Source organism: Anser brachyrhynchus, assembly GCF_964034855.1.
Source record: "Anser brachyrhynchus genome assembly, chromosome: 7".
Lineage (NCBI taxonomy): Eukaryota > Metazoa > Chordata > Aves > Anseriformes > Anatidae > Anser > Anser brachyrhynchus.
Genome location: NC_137701.1, coordinates 22,068,160 through 22,095,156, shown reverse-complemented (window position 1 = coordinate 22,095,156; position 26,997 = coordinate 22,068,160). Strand labels below are relative to the sequence as shown.

The 26,997-nt window shown below is 35.9% G+C and overlaps 2 protein-coding genes across 11 annotated transcripts in view; one reads left to right on the top strand and one right to left on the bottom strand.

Annotated features, from left to right (window-relative positions):
- Positions 1–26,997, top strand: part of B3GALT1 (beta-1,3-galactosyltransferase 1) — a 160,829-nt gene that overhangs the window by 14,947 nt on the left and 118,885 nt on the right. For 7 of the 9 annotated variants that reach the window (XM_080601024.1, XM_080601014.1, XM_080601017.1 and 4 more), the window contains exon 1: positions 11,439–26,997. The exons of 1 other annotated variant lie outside the window; for it this stretch is intronic. The gene's annotated coding sequence lies outside the window, so the exon portion shown is untranslated. Of the gene's footprint in view, positions 1–11,438 lie in introns of those variants that run through there. One more of the 9 variants, XM_080601020.1, reaches the window with a different exon arrangement.
- The window catches only part of LOC308198518 (uncharacterized protein), a 196,227-nt gene that overhangs the window by 58,728 nt on the left and 110,502 nt on the right, over positions 1–26,997 (bottom strand). Inside the window, exons 3-4 of one of the 2 annotated variants that reach the window (XM_080601044.1) lie at positions 26,599–26,642; positions 5,116–5,243 (exon numbers count right to left, since the gene is read on the bottom strand). In XM_080601044.1, the coding sequence (XP_080457170.1) occupies positions 5,205–5,243; positions 26,599–26,642 (83 nt within the window). In that variant the 3' untranslated portion in view covers positions 5,116–5,204. Of the gene's footprint in view, positions 1–5,115; positions 5,244–26,598; positions 26,643–26,997 lie in introns of those variants that run through there. The other variant, XM_080601043.1, reaches the window with a different exon arrangement.

Sequence of the window (26,997 nt, the reverse complement as noted above, 5' to 3'; positions counted from 1 at the left end):
ATACAATAGTATGGGAAATCCTTTAGACACCCCTCTGATCAATATATTGATCTTGTTAATTCATTGTTTCTGTAAATAATTTTGACAACAGGTAGTAAAAAGAATAGAATTGCTAATTAATTTCAAAACGTGTATGAGCAAATCCTGAACTTTCTTTAACAGCAGAAGTTCCAGCATGGGTAGGTTATGGATGAATAATATATAAATAGTTAGGAAAAAAAGTTATTTATGGTAGGGTATGTTTATTTAATTTCATCCTTAATTAAAAATTTATGTGATTTTGAAAGTGTTTTTTTCTTCCCTAGAATCTGAACTTGTGTAGAATCTTAATTTTTGTTATGTTGAAAAAGAATTTACACTGTCTATGCAATATCTGATTTATTTTTAAACTGAATATAGTAAGAAAGCGAGATGCAGCTCTGCTTTTATTGACCCTGTTGCACATGAAAAAACTCTATCAAGTAAACTGCATGACTTCAGCATGACAGGTAGCAGAATCTGGCATTTGTCCTTCTGTGAATGATAACATAAGGAAGCATTTCAATGGACATGAGAATTTAAAGAATATTATTAAACAAAATATTATTAAAAACGTTTTAAAGGTTCATGATATGGGATTGACTTACACTTTTAACTAGAAAATAGTACTATAAAATGCATATATTAACTAAAAAGCCCAATTATTTCACAAGGTTAAAAATTTGCTTGTTTCTTTTCCTGCTAATCAGATCGATACCCAGAAGTATTCCTTAGGATCCTATTCTGAAATCCTTCCCCCAAGAGTAACACTGAGTTATCATTGTTTAAAATTCCTTACTTCTCATCCTTTCCCCCCTCTAGTGACCTAGAAAATAATCTTTTGTTCTGACTGCCCACTGCCTTTTTGTTGCAAAGAACAGAATTAGTCCGATACTGCTTTTCCAAAGTTACGCTGCTTTACTGGATTTAGTGTTATCTTTTTTTTTTCTTTTTTTTTTTTTTTCCTCTGAGGGAAGTGCATAATAGACTGTGCAATCCATAGAAAAATTCTTGTACTATGGCCAGTTTAGCATCAGTATTCCATGAGAGCGAAGACAACATAGAATCTTTGTTGAAAAGTGCCTATATTATAAATGTGTTCTACAAGCCAGCAGACATGGATGATGCCAAATATGCTGCATCTTTCAAGGTTTCCATTGCCAAAAGGCCATTCTGAACTGGCCAAGTTCAAGTAGGTTTCTTTTTACTTCTAAAAACACAGAGTTGGACAAGTATTGTGCAGCTTTTTTTTTTTGAAAGCACAGAGATACAAATCATAAAATGTTTTATTTATGATTATTTGATTAAACTAATGCACTGGGTATTCTCATCACTTTCAAACACTCTGGAAAATTTGGGCCCTATCAAGGATTATTTATTGTTGGAAAGAAAATAAGTAGACAGAGGTACTGGATATTCTATTCTTGCCTTTTTTTTTTTATGTGTGCACTTTAAAGACAGACTGTCTAATATCAAAACCAATGCACAGCGTGCTGCGCGCAGGGCTGGCATGACATATCAAGAGCTCCAGAAACCAATTCATTTAAACCTCCAGCAGTTCATTTCCCCTCCCACTGTTTCAAGAATTCAGAGCCAAATTCTTTCTCCCATATAGTTTTGTTGAAACTATTTGTGTTACTTCAAGCTAAGATGAACTTAGTGCTATGTTTCTCTACTTTCTCTTACATATTACATCCTTCTGGGCAGATTTTCACTTGATCTTGCATGGTATTTCTCTGTTGACCTGAGCAAGGGGTGCTGATTCCTCTTACCCAAGTGAAGAAAAATAGGGTCTTTGCAGTATTACATTGGAAATCATTTTTTAATTGATGTAATCCAAATAATTTATGCACATCAGACATTTCCTGAAGGCATCCTGAATTAACATGGAGACATCTCAACTTGTGGAAAGGAGAGTCCTTATCCTGTAGTTCAAACAGTCAGCAGGGTGTTTTTTTTAACTACCCTTGTCTTCCAGACTGAGCCTGATTGACACTACAACTCCGTGGCTGCTTTAATGCAAGATATGTATGGGCAGATGCTGAAAAGGGTGATTGCACCTCCTCTTCCCAGATTTGCATGGCAGTGCAGTAAGTCTGACTGAGCCAACTGAAAACTAATCCTCTTTTTTGCTATATTAGTTTTCAGCCAGATCAGCCCATGATCTGATTCATTGCCTGGCTGTGCAAATGCTGGTGTGATGATGCAGAATTGGCCAAGGGTAGAAGGAGCGATGGGAATCACACCTTCAGTGACAGGCTGCACTCAAAGCAGATAAAGGTGACTGCACAACTACAGTTGAATTACTGCTTCTTGTCTTGACAAAGAAAAAGAAGGGAGGATGTGATATTATGGTGTTAACTGACCATGAAGCTGTGCCACATTTTCACCAAACGTGAGAAATGCACAATTTATTCAACTTCCTACTGGTCTAGGTAGAACTGTACCACTATACCTGTCCTGTTTCTGATGTGAGAGCAGCTGAATCCATTTGTCATCTGTTGTTCCCTTTTGCCAAAATGTATGAAGTTTAATTAATGACATTTTTTAAATAAAGGAGCCAGAACAATATTGGATCAGAGTAACGGGATTTACAAAGATAGAAATGTTTGCATTCAGTATGAAGAGGTAAAGAGCAATTCTTATATTGATATATATGTATATACAGGGGTAGAAACTGGAAACAGCACAGCATATCTATAAATAACTTCCAAATGAGTTTGCGGTATACGGATCAGATGAAAACAATTTTACTCATGCAGAGCTCCTAACATATCCTCTAGGCAGTACAAGTACTCTGTTAACAGATACTCAGTATTTCAGGTCAGGATTTCTAGTAAACTGCAGATGATGGAGTTCTTTCTTATAATCTGGCTTTCTATAAACTTTTCAAGTGCACACACACACACAGCATCAAAAGGAGTACAGAAATCTGAAGGGATGGTGGAAAAGAACAGCAAACCAAGAAAAAGAATACAGTCAGGCATGGGTAAAAGAGCATAAAAGTAATCACTTGGGGAACAGTACCAAAGTAAATCCATAATACATCTTGTTGTCAGTTAATCTCTGTTGTAAATTACATGGGTAAATCATAGAAAGTAATGCCACTACTAAAAGATAAAAGAACAAATAGAGCACATTAAAAATACTACCGTGGCAGCCATTGAGAAAAAGATATTAACAACATTTGTCAATGTATTTTTTTAACTAATGACTTACTACTTTCTGCAAGCATTTATGTTTTAAACCCACCTGATGACTGCTTCATCTATTTCTGTTAAACCAGAGCCTACCTCAAAAAAAGCCTTATAAATATTCAGTACATTTAAAAATACTAGAGTAAGTAAATTATATTTTAGAAGTAAATAACATAAATCTATTTTGTATATGTTTTCTCAGCATTGTTGAAGAAAGAAATGAATGTAGTTACAGCAATTCAAATATTTTGTCTCCCAAGAAAATATATGTTAAATTCAAAATATATACATGTATATAGTCCCAGCTGAATAAAGCTACTACCTTAAGCAATGGAATACTTAGACACTATGAAACAACCTTATTAAATTTTATATCTTTTCCAGCACTTATGCTTTAACTATGTTTCTTTCATATGAGATTTAATGCAGGTGTTTTAATGTAATTATGAGTAGCTGATTTCATACATATAGCATATATCCAATCTGATTTTCCAAAGTGCTGAGTTTTTGTCATTTCCTTTGGTACCATTTATCTTTTGTAAGGTAACATTCTTCAGAACACAGCGTGTGTAACTTGATAGAGTACTCCAGTAGAGATAAGCAAAAATGAGACACCAATAAGTCTCTTGGTTTTGTTCCTTTTTTAGGCAACTCCTCACCCTGGGGCTCTTGTTCCTTGTGCTCCAGTGTGCTTCTGCAGAAGTCCTGCTGGTGGCCCTTCCCTCTATTGCAGATAAACACTGGGTTGACATTTCTTAACCTCTCTGCTAATGCAGTCAGATAACATTGGCAAGACTGGCAAATGATTGAATAACTCAATAAAAATAAAGGAGAGCAGTGCTATTAATATTTAGAAAAGTTGCAGATTTGGGCTGTGACCAGTTTTCCCATAACCTGAACACTCAGAGATGACAGCCTAAATCTGACACAGTAGCAGAAACCTGTTATTTATAGGAGACCATTTGCTGCTTGTGCCGAGCCTATGTCTATTAACTCTCCAATTTCAGTTCAACTTCCTTAAAAGCTTGAGTCCATCTTTTATTATGATGCTGTAGCAGCAAGGATAGGGCAGAAAACACTCTGAATTCCAACATTACTGAAATGAGAGTTTTCTCAATAAATACCTGGGGGACTGGATGAAAGAGAAAACTGGAAGACATGCTGTGCAGAGTTTAAAATACCATGAGCTTTTATTTGGAAAACAATTTTTATCATTTTTTATTATTCTACATGGGAGGCTGTAGAGGATGCAGCCATTTCCTGAAGAATGGGTTCTCCCTTACCAAGTAGTCCATACATGAAAATATTCCCACTTTTTAAAGGAAGAGTAAATTCTAATATGTGGCTCATTCTGTCTTCATATCAAAATCATTTCAAAGTCACTAGTCACAGTATTGTGCTGTAATGATTTGATTCAAAGCAGATTCAAACTATCACTATAAGGATGGAAAATGCCTGAGCAGATATACTTATCTCTCTGCTGGCATCATTACCATGGATGAGTTGCGTCCCCCCTTAACTGAGCTAAACTCCGTTGAAGGGAATGTCAGCTTTTGAAGAGGTAGCTGAGAATACAGCACACACTACTGCATTGTCTTGGTGAAGCCATGACCCAGCACTGTAAAGACACATACTCAATTCCTTTACAGAGTTCACAATACTCCTCAGCAATTAAGAGTACCATAACATTAGGTTTATGGTGAGGTTTCTTTTCATGGTAAAGTATTCTAACAAGTATAAATACAACAGTGAAGCCCTTCTGCCATTTCAGTACTTCAAATAAGCATCAAAAGTATACACAGCCCTCACACAATTTATAACTTGTCCCCAAATTACCCAAACTCTCTCATATACTCTCATAGTAAAGACAGGTCTTGTTATTTACAGTATAAAATTGAAGCAAACATCATAAAAGGAAACTGCCAAGTAATAAATTTAAAACTATATATTTTTGTATACAATTCAGAAGCCTTCATTTTTTTGTAAATATTATTGATTGAAATGAAATCTTGTTCTGATTTTTGTTTCCTGGAAAAAAAACAAGAGGAAAAACAACTTCTAACAGCTGATAACCTGACTGCCATCTCTTCTACAGTGTAATTCCAAAAATATTTCTGAAGTATGTTTTGCAAAGATATTTGCATAGTTTGAATGCTAGAGAATACACGGGAATACTAAAGAAATTGCCCTTGTCTCAGTAAGGATGTTTTCTGTCCTCTCTGTGTTGGCTATGACTCTGTGAATGCTGGTCTAGCTAAGCTTTGTGTTAAGTAATGTCTTAATTACTTAATTATTACTGGCTTCTCAACAGAGCTGGGTAAAGCTTTTCCCAAAATGTTTTTTTGTTTTTGTTTTTGCTTCTGGAAGAAATGATATGCTCATCATCATTATCAGAATCTGACAAACAATGAACATTTGCAATTCATTGTTTATGAAAGCAAACTGATGCTTCTTGAATCTTCAAATTAGGATTTACCTTCTTCAGCTAAGAATATGTCCTAGTCTAGTTTGACATTTAAAAAGATCAAACAAAATACTATTTTTTTTAACATTTTTGTTTGTTTGTTTGTTTTGAATACAATTTGTAAATAAAATAAGTAATAAGGAAGGTCACAATCCTTTTGACTTTATTAATAGAAAATGCTTTGATTAAACCCAACTGATTTTGGCAGGTATAAGGATTCATTTCATTAAGAATTTCAGAATGCTTTTCCATTTTGGACCTGAAAAAATGAAATAGGAGAATTTCTAATGAAACAGAAAATCTGGTTCCTCTTTACCTAAAATTTAGCTGAGCGTTAAATGCAGTTAAGTTCAAGCTAGAATTAATTACTGGGTTTATAAGTTAAATATAATGCATTTGTATTGATACTTCAGACAAGAAGTTAACTGAATACATATGAAACCCACTGTTTCTGCAATTTGGGGGGAATCAGTAGGAGGACTGAACAAAGAAAGATAGTACAGTCAGTCTTCACATGACAGAACAAAAGGAAATTCGTATCTCTACCAGAATACTGTGTGCAACATAAATCACGAGAGAATAAATATGAAAGACCAAAGAAAAGAGAGGCAGCACACAGAGATGCACGTACAACTGAAGAAATGAGAAAGAACAGAGAGCCAAGTATCACACCAGCATAATGGCAGAAATCAAATTATGCAGAGTCTGTAGGAATATTCAAAACACTGAAATGTACCAATAGGTTAGACTTCTTCACTACAGAAGCAAAACCTCAGAATGTGTTTATACTGTTTTAAGAAGTTTCAAGCATTCTATAGCACATATTCCATAGCCATTTGTAGAACACAGGAATTGCTGTATTTTCTAAACTTAAAAATCTCCCTTAAAAACACCAATGTGTTATTTTTCTCTCTAGTGAATTTCATGTTCCTTAAGAGGCACTAATCTGATAGCACTATGCTGTTTATACACTAAATGTACCCTCACACTCTACCAGCAGGCCTAAAACCTCAAGCTGGAGGAATCAGTTCTAATCTAATGCAAATGAGGGCAGTTTGGTTTGCCTGAATACTGAAGTCCTTGTTGAATCTGTGAGACTGACAACATGATTGCCATCTGTCCAGCTAGGAATATGGTGAAGATAAGCAGTACAGTCCAAAAAAAACTATTAGCTGCTAGCTGTTCTTCTTTTCTGAATGCATTCAGAGTCTAATTATTATGAGATGAAATGCTCTGTAGTTCAGCCAGCACAGTTATCTTTAAGAGCTACAATACTGCCTGCATTTCATTTCATATATCAGAATGTATAAGAGGAAATTATTTCAGGTGACCCTCCCAAAATGTTCAGTATCAGACATGTTCTGCTGCAAACAAAAGCAGCAAGAAGTTGACCACAGATGTTAATGACATCAAGCCAACAGTGCATGTGATACTCCTGCCCCAAACACACAGTGAGGCATAATCCCTACTTGGGGATGTTGTTACCTTACACAAAAGTAACAAAAATTCCCAGCTTTCTTCAATGCATTGGACTTCAACACTTATTGTCACAGCAATGAATATGTCAGCTCTCACCACGTGTTGGATGCAGGCATTTGATCATGGGGTACAGGAATATCTGTGCGTCTGCCTGGTCAAGTGAGGAAGGGCTAGCTAGCATCATTAGGAGCGTGCCTTTTATCAGGGCTATGCTTGGAGGAGTATCTGGCTGCACAGTTGCCATGGCCTCTTTCAGCCTGGAATCTGATGTGGATGAAGGATAAAACTGCTAGCTCACTCGGCCATATGGGATCCAAGAGCAGGAGTCAAGCTGTGCTACAAATGCATGGTATTCATAACTTGCTGCAGAAGGTGTGACATGGGAATGAAAGGGGAGAGTCTCATGCTCAGTCTGTGAGGTTTCATGTATGTCTCAAGAAAAGAGCAATACCAGCTATTTTCCTATACTTGATTATCTTTATTCTCTCTCTCCTTTTTCCCCCCTTCAACCTTTTTATTTTATTTCCTTAGGATTTTTCCACTTCTCTGCTATCGAACTTGCCTACAAGTTACGAAAACAATAGGGGTGGTGAGTCAAAAGGGAAGGATGTAATTAACATCTAGTCATTCTCCTCACTGTCCAATAAAAATAGAATGCAACACAGTTGGAACTCAAAACAATAAAAAGTCTCTTAGCTAAAATGTTAGTATTTAGATTTAGTTACTTTAGAGATGGTGGTTGTTTTTTTTTTTTTTTTTGTAACAGAAAAACATGCTGAGATGCAAGAGATCTTGGAAAAGATAATGCTCTGCCAAGGCCTGTGAAAATAGATTCAGTACATTATAGAAAATTATGTTTTGTTCCCAGAAATAGCTGATTTTCCTTGCTAGGTTTAAAAGATAATGCCTTTAACTTTCACCAGCAGGAAGACATTAAGAGATTTTTTTTGCCAATTTTTCACTTTGGCAGTGGCTCAAGTTGATATTCTTATATACCTGCAGCCCTTAAAGTAGTAGTGTGAATTAAAATAAAATTTGGTTGAGACAACTAAAGGTCTTACATACTTTTAAGATAGTGTAACAACATAGCAGAGGAGCAAACAGGTAAGGGGAGCCCATAAAAAGAGAACCCCACATATACTGCTACGAATATGCCTGAAGTGTAAATTGCAGTACAGGAAATGCAACCAAGTTATTGTTGATCAGCACAATTTCATCTTGAGAAGATAGTATTGAATTCATAAAAAAGTAAATCAAAACAAAACATAGACAACAAAAATCTATTTGCCCATCAAAAGCGTGACAAAAGACAACTTACCTAGCATGACTAAACAGAATTACCTTGCCATGAATATGTTCTGAAAAAAGACAATGACTATTCCTAATATTGCAGGTAAACAGACAAAAGCAAAAACTATGTGAAAAAGCACATTAGGTATCTAAATCAAATACTTAGGACTGAAAAGTAAAGAAGTAAGTGCCTAGCTAACAGGATAACAGGATTACAGTGACCCGTTCGTAACCTTTACCATTCTAATGTGATTCATTATAAAGCTAGGTTTCACAGCTACTTCCAGTTTGATTGCTAGTTGCAGGATTTTGTTTATCTGAGAACAGAGAGTAAAAAAAAAAAAAAAAAGAAAAAAAAATGACTGGAAAGGGCACCCTGAATTTCACCTGAAAGTTGATTAAACCCTGAGCATGAGATGGGGAATATAAATATTGTCTATTCATGTTCCATGGAAGTTAAGCTACCACATATGCTGGGTGGGAAGTGGGGGATGAGGGGGGAGTGTCGTTCTTTTCTATGCTATATTATTAGTTTTGTGATCTTGCAGACTCCTCTAATAGCTTCCTTATCAGTACTAACTGCATACTGTGCTGTATGCTCCCAAGAGAAAATACTGAGATAAGGCTTTGGAAGGGTATTAAACTGTGCTTCCACAGGAATCAGGAAGGCCACAGCGAGATGACTTAGTTACCTGAAATGACTGCTGCAGACTCAAATTCCTGCCCAGTTTCATGGCAACCTCTCAGTAGAAAATTTCATTTCACAGTTTGCCCTTATTTCCTATAGGAACAGCAAATATTATGGCCCTTCTTAAGTCTTGTACTTGACTCATATTAGCAAAACCCTGGTGTTTAGGCAACCCTATCATCCAAATGATAGAATGATAGGGTTGTCTAAACAAACCTAATTGTTTGTCCAAATCAGACACCCAAATTGGAAATCTGACCATTTGATGGTGCATCTGTCATATGCTCTTATTGTGATTTGTCAAATGTCTTTTCCCAAAGAGTTTTCCATACTATCTTGTAGAGCAAGATACATGGAATTTAAGTTGTAATTGTGATACACGGATGAAATTCAAGTTTGTAATGTGTTTTCATTGTGTAGCTGTGTATCAGGGCCATACCTGTGTGCCTGCCCAGCACACAGTCATCAAATTGCTGCATTCCCAGCTGGTCTCTGTAGAGATGAGCTCAGCTAGAGACAAGTGGATTGACTGAACTACTGGCTGCCTTCACACAAAAAAATAAAAAATAAATAAAAAATAAAAAAAATATATATATATATTTGACTAATTGTTCCAGGAGGTCTCCAGGTGGGAATTTAAGACAGTCCTGGAGACTCCCAGAAGCAGCCTCTGCTGTGCATAGACACTGTTCCTCTCTGGATAGAGAAGCTGCCAGTCATAAGGTGTCCCCAAAACAATTTTGGCAGAAGAACGACCTAAACTTACATAGATAATTTTAAACATTCAGAAGAAACTCTTCCTGCAGATGCAGGAATGCTAATATAAGACAGTCGCTTGTGTGTAACTAAGATGTTAGGAGATGTTTTAGACACAGGTTAAGTTGACTGATAGAACCACATCATGAGTAGGCTGGAATGATCGCACAGGACCCTATTCAAAAAATTCTAATAAATTAGGGGGATTTTGTTAACAAATACACTGTGATTGTCTATGCAATGCTAATATATGTACTGATATGGACAACTCTTACCAACTTTGCTGATTTTTGGAGACTCTTATTCCTCAAACTACTCCTTCAGCACACAATGATGTTTTGCTCCACAGCTGTTTCTAACGGTGGGATTCACTGTCAAGTGACAAAGCTGAAGGTGTTCCAATTCAGAATTTATAATATTTGTGAAGTATAATTTTTGTACTATTTACATGGGAAAAAGAGGTGAGGTTTTTCTTTTATTTTAAGAGGAAACTCAAAATAGATTTTGTGAGACAAAGAACAGATTAAAAAAGAATGGCTATCAAATTAATTGCCAAGTTTGAGATAGGAGATGAAGTGAATTACTGGAAATATTTTTCTAGCAGTGTTGGTGTGCAGTCTTCACATTTGATTTTCACTTTCATTAAGCATTAAAGGAAATTTCCTATTCCTCTAGCATTAACATGGAATTGATTTCAGTACTGTCCAGCAGCAAAGGAGATAAGAGATCAGGTATTCCTCCCATTCCTAGCTAGATAACTACATGATATCTATCATTTTGAGTATTATTTTGATTAACAGAGTTTAGATAGCTTGTTAGCATCCCTGAGAATCAACACCTAAAACCCAAGCTTTTTTAGTACTTGCCTATATGAGAATTATTATGTAAATCACTTAGGCATCAAGCTTGAAAATATTTCAGAAGTCCCTCATATTTTTAATGTTAGAAGTTACCACAGGAATCAGCTACAGATATTCCATAGAGGAAAAAATAGCCTTTGGCAGGATGACTTACAGACCAAACTGAAGGTGTTCTGGGAATTGAAAATAAAATTGAATTTTAGAAACTGAAGATCTACAGTTTGTATTGTTTGTGCAGGTATTAATGGCATTGAATCATGAGTTCACTAGAACTTTATGATGATTTGTCTGATATATGGTAGATTGAAAAATACTGAAAGACCATATGAAAAAAAAACCTCAAAGACCATAAATAAAATGACTTTCTTTAACAACTTAGCATGAATGGTCAGTGCAAGATCTTAAATAATATGACTGTCCTTCACAGCTTAATGGTATTGGATAATTTAGGCTTCAGTGAGTTTCAGGCAGCAGGACAACAACTTTCTTCTGAAAACACAGGGACAAAGCAGCAACTCTTTATGTATTCTCCTGTTCTCTTCAAGGCTTTGGAGAAGTAGTTTGATTTTATTAGATGCAATGGATCAACTCATGTTTTGGTTACCTTATCACTACAGACTGCTGATGTGGCCAGTAAATCCCAGCACTTAGCGCTTCACGATCTCTCTCCATGTGGACACCACAGATCTGTACTCTTTAAAAGAAGGGAACATCTAGCTGTTAGAGTAACGCAGGCTGGCAGCACAACCATTGTCTGTCTGCTTGGCATAAAACCGTAGTATCATAAGTGGAAATGACCTTGTGGGCCATGACACACAGAGGATTCAGGGAACAAAGACAGATGCAGGGCAGAGGGTACAACTGGAATGACATACGGTATTGAAATAGACACTGTGTCCTAAGTATCACAAGCTAATGCTGTGAAACTTTTTCACCGGATTTCTTCCTCAGGTTCAGAAACCTTATTCAGACTTAGAGACAGAATAAAAAGAGAAGAAATGCAATTATACAGGAGGTAAGATATAGTTCAGGGTCTCTGCAAGAATATCCTTGTTTTGGTTCTTGTTCTCCAAAGAAAACCACACAACCTCTGTGCCAGTATGTGAAGATGACACCCTATGGTTAATTGACACAAGTGAAATGTCATAAAGGGCTCTTTCCTTTGCAAAACCTCCCCTTGCTAGAGAAACAAGATGACTGAGTTCCTTTTTTGATCTATGTTTCTCTAAGCCATTATGTTTATATTGTTTTAGGATTCTGAACTACTTGAAGGTGTTCTCTAAATATTAATTTCCTTTTACTGACATGATAAGATATATTTTGAAACAATATGATCAAAGATAAGGGATGTCTTAAGCTGAAATACCTTTGAAGATCATACATAGAATTCTGGGAAATAAAACCTACACAGAAATTATGGAGTCAGATTAAGGTGCAGAATTTGAGATGGCTCTAATCATTTCTGGTAGGAGGTTAACAAATATAAGGGCAGGGATGAGTAAGAGTTCACGGATCTACATTCTGCATAGCTTCTGGAATGAATTCCAATGGAGTAAAGCCAAATTTTTAAGCAGCAGCTACTTCAGAATTCAAATGCCTTTTTTATTTTATTTTATTTTTTTCCATTTGGACATGAGTAACTTGATAGAACTTGATCTTGAGCCTGATTATTTAGGTATACTGATTACTCCCTCACTTCATCTTGGGAAAATCATTTACACTCTGTTAAGGAATCTGAAGTCTAGTTCTAATGTCTTTTTTGTATTTCACAGGTTTTTGCTTGCATTTGTCATGTTAAAACATTTCATGTTATAAATATTTAAAGGATCATTTAGAGGTGATACAGCTACGGTAGATAATGACTGTTGAGATTAGTCTGACTAAATTGTTAAGTGCATGCTAAGAGAAACACCAGGATGCCTCTTATTTCAGGTAATCTGCTGGCAACCTAAGGCAGATACAGAATCATAGACGTCTATTTTAGGCATACTCCAATGCAGTTCATCATGCAAGGAAAGTTTTATCTGCATGCAAGAAATCCTTTTGACATTGTTTCACCTATATGTTGTCATCATCTTAATTTTCACAGGAATTTCTTAAAAGATCTTCAACTCTAAACAGGAGTTCCTGTCTTGTATTAGGGAGTTTCTTAGATGGCAACAGACATTACTACTATACACAGATAAACTTAAGCTGACGAAATTTCAGTTATTAAGAAACAACAATTTCAAAACTGTTAAGGAAGTAGGTGTTATCAGATAAAATATTAAGATTGACTTACCATTTTTAAAATTTTAACATGGATCATTTTGGCTGCTTGTTTTTTGTCCTCTAAATGCTACATGTTTCAATGGAATTCATTTCACATCATGTACTGGAAAACTAATTACGCCTTTGCACTTAATGTCTTGAAACATTTTGATTTCATTGAGGCTTAGGAGGCAGGAAAACCACTTTTTCCTGCCACAGAGGAGAAATAGTTTGGGGAAACAGTTGGAACTGACAACAGGCAGCAAAGGATCAAAAGCTGGAACTGAGAATCTGAGACCTAATGATTAGTACCTTTTTGAAGGCATCTTCTGCCTGGGCTTTGTGGCTAAAGATAGGGCCTGGTGTCCTTTCCAGCCAACCCCTTACAATGATGCATGCCATTCTTGTGCAGGTTACACATGATTGTTGTCATCATCCACCTTGCTGCCCTGCACTGCAGAAAGGACTTTGCTGCTAGTTTACAATTTTCTAAAAATTCCATATAAACTTAAGCATTATCATTAAACATCTTTGACTGTTACAAAGTGTACACTTTAAATGAGTCATAGAGATAGAAATATTCAGTCTGTTTATGAAAGATTCTTGTAGAATCTTAAAACTAGAATTTGAACAGATTTTTTTAAGTACAGATTTGGAACTCAGTTCTAAATTCCCAGGCAACAAATTTGCCTTATTGTAGCAACTACAAAGTTACAAAAAGCAACTAATACTTTACAAAAAGTGTGGACAAAAGCAATTAATGCTTTACTCTAAACTACTTCATGTTGGAGAATGGAAGCCACCTTTACTGTATCATGTGATATCATTTGAAAAAGACCTGTACACTCTGCCAACAAATGAGAAACAGTTTTATGTCTGAACAGGAACATAATGAAAACTACAAAAGTAACCCAACTTCTTCTTTACTGTCCAAAATCCTGTCTAGCTTTCTCTAGCAGCAACACATCATGCACTACTACCCAAGTGTTGCCTCTCCAGATTATTCCAGGGAGGTATTTGCAGTGTTAAAGGAAGAATGCTTTAGGCGACAAGAGAAACACAAATCGTTTAAAGTTCCCCATGCACAAGTGAAGGGAAAGAAACTGGAGAAGGGCTAGGAGAACTGGGAGTTGGTGCAACATTTTGGTTTCTCAGTAGACACTGTTAAATCTTCCAGCTTGCAATGGAAGTCTAAAGAGCAATGCGTACCAGAAACAAGATTGCTAGGGACAGTGGATTTGCTTCACTGAGCAAGCTGCAGCCTTCTTTAGTTGTAATTGCAGTCACAGAACTGTTCTGGTTTCCCTTTCTAAGATTTGTTTTGGTCATTCCACAGCACTCTGTTGTAAAATCTCTGGTTGTTTGGCAGTGCACTGGTGCCAGGATTTGATAACTCATTTTAAAACTCTAGCTTATTTGGCTGCATACTAGTGGCAGGATTTGATAACTCATTTCAAAGTAGCATGAAATAGTACCATCTGGACATTAGCATTTCCAAGACAAGCCCAGGAAAGGCCACAGGTCACCAATGTGTTCCACTTTTGACAAATCTTCATGGACTGTTTTTCTGAGATTGAGTTTGTACTTTTATTTCCTCCTGTGGAAGTCTACTTATTTTTCATTGATTTCCATTAAAGTAAGAAGAGCAGTGATCCAGAAACAGTTCGTGAATTGCATTATCCAGTTTAATTAGAGTGAATAGAAAGTTTTTCCACAGACAGGAGAGTCAGCATACAGTCTAAAATACAGCTTTGGACAGTAATGGCTGAGGCTAGCAATGAACTTAAGTCACAGCCAGTGCCAATTACTCCTTCCACTCATTATGCATCACATGAAGAATGATGCTACATGATGTTTCCATTGCTTTACAATGTAGTAGTATATAGTAAATATGTCTGTTTAAATTCTCAATTCTAAACCATGTCAGAATCAGCCCCAAAATGATTTTGTTTGTTCAACCTGTTTATGGTTTTGTAGTGGTTTAAAAACTGATGGGCAGCTAAGCAACACCAGTGCTGCTCTCTCACTCCTCCTCCTCAGAAGGACAGGGGGAGAAAATACAATGAAAAAAGAAAAGTTCATGGGTTCAGATAAGGAGGAGTTTAATGAAAGAAAGAAAAAAAAAAAAAGAAAAAAAAAAAGCCACAGAGAAGCAAAAGGAGGAAAAATGATTTTCTACTTCCCATTAGCAGGTGATGTTTAGTTACTTCTTGTGAAGCAGGGCCTCAAGTCATGTGGCAGCTGCTTGGGAAGACAAATGTTTTCATAATGAAAGTCCTTCTTTCTCCTACTTCCCCCTAGCTTTTATGGCTGAGCGTGCCACCCTAGGTATGGATTATCCCTTTGGTCAGCTCTGGTCGGCTGCCCTGGCTGTGTCCCTTCCCTGCCTCTTGCCCACGCCAGCCTGCTGGCCTTGGGGAGCTTGGAGGAACTCTTGGTGCTGTGCCAGCGCTGCTCAGCAGCAAACCAAATGTTGGGGGGATGTCGGCACTGTTCTAGCTACAAGTGCAGAGCACAGCACTACGTGGGCCGCTGTGGGGAAAGTTAACTCCCAGCCAGACCCAGCACAATTTTACATCAAATTCTTGTCTTGATTTTTAAAATTCATCTTAAAAGTTCTTTATTATCAAGTCAATTAAATGTTTGCAGTAACAGCTGATAAGCTTTATACATGGTTGTTATCTCACTGCTGCAAAACTGTTATGGACAGGATGTGATTTCTTGAAGTTCACTGGTGAACTTGCACTTGGGAGAACATAAGGATTTGCACTGGCTGAGAGCTGTGCCAGGGAGGTTAAGGGAAAAAGTGCTTCAAAATGCTGAAGTTGTGGATGAATGTAACCTGAAATGTTTCTCTGAACATGCATTACTACAGTACTATAGAGCTGACTACTACTTTACCAGGGAATATACGTTAATCCCTATATGATAATGTCATGGTAGCATCTGAGGCACAACAAATTACCATTCAGATTTTCAAATTTGGGGTTGTTTTCTTTTGAAAGTTGGACTATTGAAGACATGTTTGCATAACCGTATCCATGCACAGCACCAGTTAGCCCAGGCAAAAGCAGGCAGTAGTTTAGTCAAGGCCACACAGAGCTCAGTGTGAACTGACCACCTGTGTTATAGGTTCCCACATAGCTCCTGCATCCCACATAAAGTTCTTTTCTGCAGCAGATGTATAATCAGTGTTTGAGCTGGCAAACACAAAGCTACTCCAGCTGCAATCACAGTACACAGGAGGACAGGAGAGATCATGGGCAGGATAAAAACGGAGTAACTGATGAGTAGAATGTCTTACATTATTCTGATCATTAAACAGTAAGCAGGTAATTTTAAAATAATATTGGCACAGCTTAAAAGCCTAGACTCAAATTCAACACAGTGATCTCCTTTGTTCCACAGATTTTACCAGTAAAGTTAGCGATAGCAGAGGAATAACATCCCTCTTCTCTGCAGAGAGAATCCATGGCTGGAAGGTACAAACCTCTCCATAGCTGGCAACACTTTTTCCCATTGAAATGCAATGCTGGTGCCTCTATCCTGTTCCAGAACAATATACTGCAGGCAAAACTAGTTGACACTGATCTGATCCGCTGCCTCCAGCATGCGTGGTTCAGGATCAGGAGAGGAGATGCTCAACAAATACATGATGTGCTAGCACCAGGGCCAAGGAGCATGAAACTGGGTGGGAGGTGGAAGACTGAGTCTGTACGAAATGTTTGAGACCTAGCAGTCATGTGAAATCAGATCAAAGTAAGATGAAGTAGAATGGATGGATTAAAAGGAAAACAAATAGAGGGGTAGTTTTCTTAATACCCAGTCTGTACAGAAAAGAAAAAAAATCATATGATCATAAGACATTTTTTATGTCACACTGGAAGACTACTCTTAGCTCTTCAAGAATTCACAGCAACTCCAACTCCTCACAATTTCTTTGTCAACAAAAAAATAATCTTTTTACCTTTGAAATGGAGTTGCTTACATGCATAATACAGATTATGTATTCATGTAGGCTTTTTGCTGGTGAGAATTTTTTCTATTACCTTGATAACATTTTCTTAATTTGGAAATAAAGCTAGCTTTAAATCTATTCAAAAAGAAAAACACAGATGATTTACATGATTGCTCTTCCCATGAATCATACAATATACACTGAGAATCTGCTGTGGGGGAAAACTATTCTGTCTTTTCCTTTGTGCACTATAATGTATCTGTTTCTACAGCAATAATTTAAAACTCCTAAATGTTGCTAATGAAATCTTCTATTATTACAGTTCTGGAAAAGAGATATTTAAATATAAAGTTTCTGAAATGTAAGGCCTTGGGAAATGCTAAAAACATGGCACTGAAATCTTTGAATTTGGGGAAGCAATATTAAGAAAAAATACTACTTATGTATTCTCCATATGGGAATTTTTTGTTACTAAATGCTCCCAAGACACAGTTCTTATATGTTTCTTGAGCACAAATCTCCAAAATTAGCCAGTCTTTGCCATCAGAAATATTCTTGTCTTTGTTATTCAGTTTACATTTCTACTACTTCTAACACTGTATTAACCCCCAAATTCTGGGCATCTAAAGGCAGTGTAAAAAAACAGATCTTTAAACAGAACAGGTGCCAGATCTACCCATCTGTAGCTTCTAATAAGAAGTTTATGGACTTCTTACTCATTTTAATAGTTCTGCTCTTTTTTTTTCAAGTATTCATTTATAGCATGGCTGCACAAAGAGCACAATGATATCTATTTACAGTCTACCACAGGGCTAATGGCAGACCATGAGTTTACTGTCAATGTTTTCTTGTGGAGTTCTGTATAATCCTTGCAGCAGTAGACAGACTCCAGGATATTCCAAGAAACACTTTTAAGTTTAAGAGCAATATTTGATCTTAGATTTAGTTGTAACATATTTTTTCTTTATATGAGTGTGTGTACACAGTATATTTTTTTTATATGAATTATGACCAGATTGTCCAAAAGGGAAAGGCACATCCAGCTTCTCAGAGGTAATTTCTGAAGCAAGTTTTCAATAAGATTTCACAGCTTGAGGAGATATCATTCTAGACTGTGTCAAGCTAGACTTTTCATGTGGATTTTAATAACTGAATATGATTTCAATCATACATTCATGTGGTCATATTTTTATCCTAAACAACAGAACATTTACTGAGTACAGTAAGCAGGGCTTTTCGAAGGAGCAAACACAAGTCAGTTTGCAAAAGTTTGATCAGGAGCAAAAGGCAAGGTAAAAGAATAAAATATATTTCAGTATATTTTAAACATACTGAATATTCTGTCACATCAGGAGCCAAAAATAATATCAGAGTAGGGTGAATCTCAACATACATTTATCTGGATGACTCTTTAGTGAGAAGTATTCCATTGCCAAGGTGCACTATATATATTGGCTGAAATAGTGCTTGTAGTGATCTGAACTGTGCTTCACCTTTAGATGCATGAAATTTGTCTTTCAAGGAAAATAAAATAATAGTAGATCTGACTGTTTCATTCTGGACAAAATATTCAATGATGTCTTCTCCTTACTGGACTGGACTGCTCAATCAGCTGTCTAATGCTTCAGGGAAACATCAGCTGATAAAACAGCTTCTGAGTGGGAAAATGCCTGACTGAATTTTAACAACCTCTTTTCATTATCATCGAGAAACCCATAGTGTCTCGTTCAACAATAATGGACACTGGGCCTAGAGGAAGAGTAAAGATGGGAAAGAATTACCTCATCTGAATCTAGTCAAGGATAGAGATTGAAGGTGTGATTTTTTTTTTTAATTAATTCTACGGTACATATTCCGTATGGCAAGTATAATGAAAAACAAAGGAAAAATAAGATTAGTTTGTGCAAGTTCTTCTAAGTATGGAAAAAAAAAAAAAAGATAAATGCTGTTTTACCTAATTGTTAAAGACACTGTTAAAAGATAATGATTAACCAATACAGTGTGGTGAGAGCAATATGAAGTAGGTTAATCATCTGAAGCTCATGCAAGCCATGTTAGCCTCTAGATAGTCCTTTCCCTAAGGTATAAACAGAATTTGAATTTCAAAACAGAGCTTAACATAGTTCTTTCTTTTCTGTTAAATAAGGATTTGGACCATAAAGAAATCAAATCTACCTTTTCTAAATTTCTGTGTAATCATCCACTAAAAAAAAAATTAAAAAAAATGGTATTTATAGACAAACTACCACCTGAACTTTTCTAAAGTCAGTTTAAGTATGCAATATAGGCAAAGGCTATATAATCCGATGCCATCTGCATAATACCTCGAGGTTGGATCAATGTAACTAAATTTTTTTGCAATCAAAGGTGTCTTGTGAATACATTTCTTTCTTTTTTTTTTTTCTTTTTTTTTTTTCCTTTTATGCCTTTGTCTAGGAGAAGAGGACCCCAATTTATGAAATAGGAGTGGAGCTGATTATTCAGTGAAATAGCATATTATCTTCCAAGACTGGCTGTAGGTCAGACAAATGAACATAGCTAAAATTATATTACAGTTGTTCAGACAATTGTATCAGTCATTCATTAAAGCATGTAAATAAACTCTCACTTTTTAAAAGAGATTCTTTAATGAGGGAAACACCCTTTGATATGTTTCTCTAACCAAGGATAACTAAGGCAGAGCAGGAAAAGAGAAATTTCTGAATCTGACTAAAGATACAAATGATTAAGACCTCATAATGTATGGCAGTAAAGCACCGTCATTTATGCTGCCATGGACCCCACATGGTGCTTTGTCATCTCTTGGGAACAGGACACTAAAGAGGGTGTCCTGTGTTCAGCCTTTTAAGGCTGATCTCTAAATGACCTAGGTCTCCCATTTTTACTTTTATGTAATAGCGTACATGAAATTTATGAACATTGTCTAAAGATTCCCAAATGATTTTTGTTCAAATTCTGTTGCCACAAGAACTTTTGGTTACATTGAATTTTATGCATAACTCTTGCAAGCCTTTCCATGCATGTTAACCAAAAAAGTCTGAACAATCTTTTGCAGAACACTTAAAGGTGTTCTAGACAGGTTCTATGATTGTATTTGCTGGAAATTTTTGATGCCTAGAAATTACAGGTAAACATAATAATCATGCTTGCAATAGTCTATATTCCCCTGTTAGACATTCATAGCTATTTGCTCCAGCCAAATGTGATGGCAACTGAGACTGTCCTAAGAGACTAATTTGAATCCAGATCTTTTCCTGCCTATCTACAGAATTCTTTTGGTTTCTAAAAGAGAACTGACAGACACCGAACTCCTGTCAATCTGAGCTAGTAGCCTGAAATTGGGTAATATGATTGCTCACCTTTAGCTCCAGAGCTATAGCAAAAGTTCCACTAAGTTACGAGATCCAGAGCAATGGCAAAAGTCCCACTAAGTTACCAGACCCTTGGTCCAACATACAAAACAATGTGAAAATTTTCAAAAGTAATTTGAAATTCTCATGCACACAGATAGCCTCTGCTAAATGAGAAAGCTTTTCTGCCATGTTAACTGTATATGCTCCCCATTCCATGGGGATATAAATATGTACTACATCAGTGAAGTCAATGTAGCTAATTTATACCATCTGGGCATGTGACACACACACCAAAAAAATACTCAAAATGATTCCCCAGTGTAATAATATTCATATAGATGAAAAGCCAACCAATGAGGAAAAAATAAAAAATAATAATAAAAAATAATAATAACACTCATGATTATGTGTGAAGAAAAGCACCATTTGTCTTCAAAATTTTTTTTTATCACTTCTGGATTTTAAAATATCCATACCTCATTTTTTCTTCTCACAATTGTTAGTAAACTGTATTACTTTACAACTGAAGAGCTAAAGTTTAGTGACAGCTAATAAACTACACAAATGTAATTTATCTTAGGCAGCTATCTGGGAAATTCATAACAATGAGAAGAGTGTCTCTTCTTTAAGTGACCTTAAAAAGACTGAGCTTTTATATTATATTTGTAGGATGGTTAAACATTCTCTCTACTTCCCCTCCTGAGAACTTTTTTATTTTTAAAAATCTCATTTTTGCATTGCTGAGAATACTACATCCTTCATTTAGAAATGAAAAAGAGCCTGTTTATCCAAAGAAGATGGATTATTTTAGTTGTTTATAAGTCCAAGCAGGTTAAATCTGCTTCATTTTCAAGACTTCAAAAATTACTGTTTTAGTAAATTTTATAGTGATAAATAAAGGTGCTGAATCCACATGAATGATTAAGCTGCTTAAGCCAAAATATTTGTCTTACAACTTCAATTCCTCCAAATCAAAATCAACAAAAATGAAAAAAGAAAATTGACTAAATTGAATTAAAAGTCCTGCTGAAGCTACTATTGAAACAAAATTGTTAAATATATATATATATGCTTGCCTATTAGAATTTAATTCATGATAAATGTAAACCTCCCCATTTAGAGCTAAATTGCTGTAGATGTTACGTTACACTATCTTAAATATGTCTTGATTTTATACTTGTGTTTTGGCAAAAAAAATAAAAGTTAGTGGACAAGTTCAGAAATTTTTCTAGGTAGATTCACCAAATACTATTTTTCTAAGAAGTGTTAATATTGACCAAACTAGAATCTTAGAAAAAATTATGAAACCCTTTTTCTATTGAGCTTTACTTCTAGTTTTAAAGGAAATTAATCTATAAGGCACTCAGGAGTTCAACGCTGGTGAGTCAACCACATATTTATGACACACGTAACCTTGGAATTCACAGCGTTCTCTATGTTAGATTAATATTTGTCTCATTTTCTAGAATGATGCCAGGCTCGGACTGATGTTGCTACATTGTTGATTAACCATGCTTTTTTGTTGTAGCTGGCTTATTCCCTATATTATCTTTAGAAATCAAAAGCACTTATATTTATAAAGCTTATTTAAGACACATGCCTCCACAGCTGATTGTTTTCACAGCTATAATTTAGAAAAGATTAATTCTTTTCCTTTTATAAAAGAAAATATAACTGTCAAACATCCTCAAGAGCCCAGGCTGATTCTGTGCTTCCTTCAAATTGTACTTAAACAGTGGATGGTGGAAAATGGAGCAAGCTAGTTTGGATTATATGAATAACCCCCAAAAGCCCAGATTCTCAGCACACAAATGAAAATGAATTGCTTATATAATACTTCTAAAAGTAATATGGGAAGCTTGTATTTCTTTCTAGAAACTGAGTGACCTCAGAACTGACAAATATCTTCTAAGAACGACACATTAAGCTAGATTCACCTTTATGTAATGTCATTGAAATCTTTATAAAGATCACATTGCAAGATGCAAATTTTTGAGTTTTCTGGCTGTTAACCAGAAAATTAGCATGATTTATTTTCTATTTCTTGTTTAAGTACTTAAAAACATTGCAACACGGTCCTTACAACAGTTGAGAATCACAGAGTCCGGAATACATTAATTACCATCAAACAAAGGAAACAAGTCTCATGGTGTCCATTTTATAGATGAGGGAGAAGCCCAGAAGCCATGTGAGGAACCTGAGTTTCTTTGAGACCTACTCACTGGCTTAACTCACTGCCTAATGCAGCTAACTCTGTCTGTGTCACTTCAAGACAGCCAACTCATTTTGAAATACATATACCTACTTATTCAGTGCTACTAGGTGACAAGAAAACATTATGTTTCTGCTTACTATTTTCACTGGTACTGGTTATTTTCCAAATAAAGTGGAACTTTTTTAATTAACTGTGAAGTGACCTGAATGTGTGTTTTTTAAAATAGTTCTACTAATATATATATATATATATATTGATTAGATTAATCTCACAAGTCAATTGTGATCACAAGAGTTTCTGAAGACAACAGTCTCTTAATTAAATTGAGTGGATATGACCTTAGTTTGAAATTGACTTCCTTGCAACCTTTTAGCCTTCCAGAACAGAACAGGGTTTGGTGGTCTCTGAAGTGAGCCTGAAGGCTTGGTTTGAGATCTTAGCTCCTCTTCCCATTGGATCTATTTGCCCTTTCCTATCTTGCACCATTATAAAACAATTCTCATCTCACCACAATAAAGATCAGGAGCTTTTTATACAAGTTTTACTGCCAGATAGGTAAGTGTTTCTGTCAGAAGGGCTGGATGCAGGAGAAGAGTAGAAGGGAGAGCTTGTAAGACTATTCACATACTGTGGTTCTGATTCTAACAAACCACAGAGAAGGTCTTCTGTGCCCTTCTCCTTGTAAACATGGACAACAAACAACTTTCATGATACTGATTAATTTGCTTTTGAACTTCCCTCTGTGAGTAGGACAGCCAGGCAGAGAGAAGTAACAGAGTACTGCTCTTTCCTTCCTTCACACTCTCCAGCCTCTCTCAGTGCATGCTGTTTGTTCTTCTCCTGTAACGTTTACAGAGCCATTCCTCTGTTCTCTCTTTCTGTGGAACAGACTTCAAAATGTGAATTCCCTAGTGTAACAACGGAGAGGGGAGACTTTGGATAAGCAGAAAACACTCAGATAGAGAAACAGCTTGAAAATAAGTTTAGGACATAACGTGGAGTTTGGGAGATGCACCATTATGTGGGAGATATCAGGACCAAAGGGACCAGGCAAAGAGGAAGATTAAGGTTCAAATTACCATTGCAAAGATCATCCAATTCAAAAAACATACACCACGATGGCAGCACACAGGTAATGCATGCTTAGTAAACTTCTTACAAGCTACTGACCCATTTTAAATACTTGTTTATATATAACCCAATTAGCCCTCAGCAGCAGAAATTTCTGAAATTTGTAATGTGAAGGCTCACAGATGTGTGAATATTTGAGCTATTTATTATTATATCCAAACATGTTCATTCTACTTTAATCACAAAACAACTGGCTTTCAAATTATATGTCTTCAGAAAACACAATAAGAGGGGAAAACAGATACCAAATTAGATCATATTAATTGAATGCAGAATTTAAAAAGAAAAAAAAAAAGAATCTCATATAGAACAGTATGTGAGGGTAGTCGTAACTATACAGGAAAAAAAAAAAAAACACACACACACAATTATTTAAGGCATAGAAGTGAACTATTTGGAATTCCTACCAGCAAGAAACTAAATAAGTAGTAGATAGTGATATTTCTGAAATACATGGTAATAACTATTGCAAGATTATAAAAAGATATTTCAAAATAAAAAGGAATTAAGAATTTCTAGAAAAAGTATGAACCAAAATACTGAGGCAAAAATTAAGAAATACACCCCTCCCTCCATCCCCCCGTAATTTAACAGCACTTTATAATCTAATTAAGAAGAGGCAGAAATATCAAAAAATACAGAGATAGGTTTGCAACTAACAGGTGATCCGCTGTACATATGAACAATATTCAGCACAAAAGAAAATTTAGCCTGTTGCTCTACACAGTAATTAGCAGGTTAAACACAGTGAGAACTGTATTAAAGACCAGGCCTGACAGATTTCCCATTTCAAGCTGCCAAATAGTATAATCAGTTTTCACATCAAACTACTGCATTTCTGGAGCACAGATTGGCGTCAGAATGGAGTCAATAATTCAACAATGGTGTCAGAGTCAGTCTCCATTTTTATACAAAAGATTGTGAATAGAATTTAAAAACAAATGGTAAATGTAAGCGTATTTAATTTTTTAATCGATTTAAAAGATGCTAAAAAAAGATGCTAAAAGCATTAAAAATAAGGAACTTCTATTTATTTCAGTTGATAAAGCATCAGATGTTATTTATTCTTTCATCTGGAAACTGGGGATCAGTTGGTTGGACACCAGGTATTGAAAAAATCACTGTGTGAAAGTTAAAATGCCCATTGGAAAAGCATAGATCAATTAAGCCTAATCCACACGAATCACTGAGAGAAGGTCATACTTTACTGACATGCAGGAGTACTGTGAAGATGCTACTGCCAAGACTGATGAGGGGAATGCAATGGATTTATGATCCCCTGATTTGACAATGCCCTGAGCTCAGAAATTAATGTCTATAGGACAGTGTTAGGACATTGGGGGTAAATGAGCTGCTAGTTAAAAATGTGCTACAAAGAGGTGGAAAAAAATGCTTGTTTTTTTTCAAGTTGCTTTGCAAGGAGTGATGCAGGTCTAAATCTAGCTTCCAGAAGACCCAGATTATTTGGTTTAGAACAAGGATACTGACGTTTTCCTTTTAAATTGTAACTGAATTTCAGGGTGTTCATATTATCTAGATAAACCAGTAGATGACAATCAAGTCTATACAAATGTAAACTCCTATAAAGGATATAGCACACATATACCTTGCATAGTAATGCTATTGAGAAACGGGAAAAAGACATCAAAGGGAAAAATCACTGAGCAGTGCCCTTCTGTGTATGGCTAAGGGTAAGATCTCATACTAGCCAAACTATGAAACACAGTGCAAACATGGAGTTGTTTCTGATATTTAAGACACCTAATAGGCACCTTTTGGGCAATTATTTATTACAAGAAAATAGTATCTCTTTGTCCCATTGCAAAACCAGAGATCTTTATCAGGTCTTTGTTTGGACAACTTCAGTTGTAAATTAATTGGTGTACACCTACACTCAGCAGCTTTTGGCATGCCTGCCTGGCAGATACAGCAGTGAAAAATTATTTTTCATAAATTCTATTTGTGTCTCTTACAGAATAAAATTTTTCCCATACAAATAGTAAGGTATCCGATACAACTCAGAAGAGCAGACCTAGTATAGAATTTTAAGAGCTTTTGGTTCCATAAGGAAGGCATCATCTTTCATCTTTTACAAAATGCAGCAAGTTTTCAGAGCAATTGCTGAAGAGCTCTATTGGATCCACCTTAGAAATTCTCTTAGGATTTCCCTGTAACTGTAATTTGTGTTATCTCTGAAGTATTTAAGTTACATTAAAAAAATTATTTTTCCTAGATCAGATTTAAGACAACGTAAAACAGTAATCACAATTATGAAAAATATTGCCACAGCCAAAGTCAAAGTGGGACAGAGAATCAGAAATTACAGTTGCTTGAAAGTAGGATATAGGATAACAAAAAATTGAATTAAATGCACATATTCACAGTGATAGACCAGTACCAAGAGATTCTTAGAATCAATTACAATTTTCATTTGCTTTTCTGAACTTTTATTTCCCCTTGATCTTCATGGAAGGGGAATTTTTTTTTTACCTTTATGAAAACAGTTTTCTTAGGTGGGGGCCCTTGTACCTCTTCTGGTTCATTTTTTAAAGAGATACCTCTACTTGGAGCTTTTGGCCCCACTGCACCTAGAGGGACCCTCCCCAGTGAACTCAAGAATCCAGCCCCTAACATGCTTTACTCTGTACTTCACAGCATGCTTTGTGTCAGTACCCCAAATCCTGTGTGTCTCTGAAAAGTGAGATAGTCAGATGGTAAAGAAACTGATCTGATTTGGTTAGTGAGACGGTATTGTAGGAGCTAAAGGAACTGGAGCAGATGGAGGGACACCCCTAATTGAATACTGTTGAGTAATGGAAAAGGTGTAGTTCAGGTATGGGCAAGCATTCCAGCATTATCATTTTAACCAAGCCATTTTTATGTAAAGGTTTAAAAACAGGACCAAGTTACCATGGAAACTGATTGAAGCAGAGACTTACTGTAAATTCTTTTCTAGACGAGAATAACAGGACTAACAGGTGGGCTGTAAAAGGAAAATGAGTGCAATATAAAGTTAGGCATGATGGTCTGTTTTCTCTTCCTAAAGGTATCTTTTATAGCTCTGCTTTATCTCTACTATTTTCTACAGTGATATATTGACTGTATCTTAAAAGATGCTCACACCCAAATGAGCCTTTTATTTTGTCATAATCCTATTTGCAAGGGGATGTACGCACCCTGGAGAAAAGAACTGAAGGGCAGGTCACTCCAGTTATTTTCCCAAATTATTATGTCTTGCCAGAATCATCAGGGAGGCAGAGCCATCACTCAGGAAATGCATTTGCATAAAGTGCCCTTTGCTGCCAGTGTTTATATTTTGCTCCTGAAATATGCTCTAG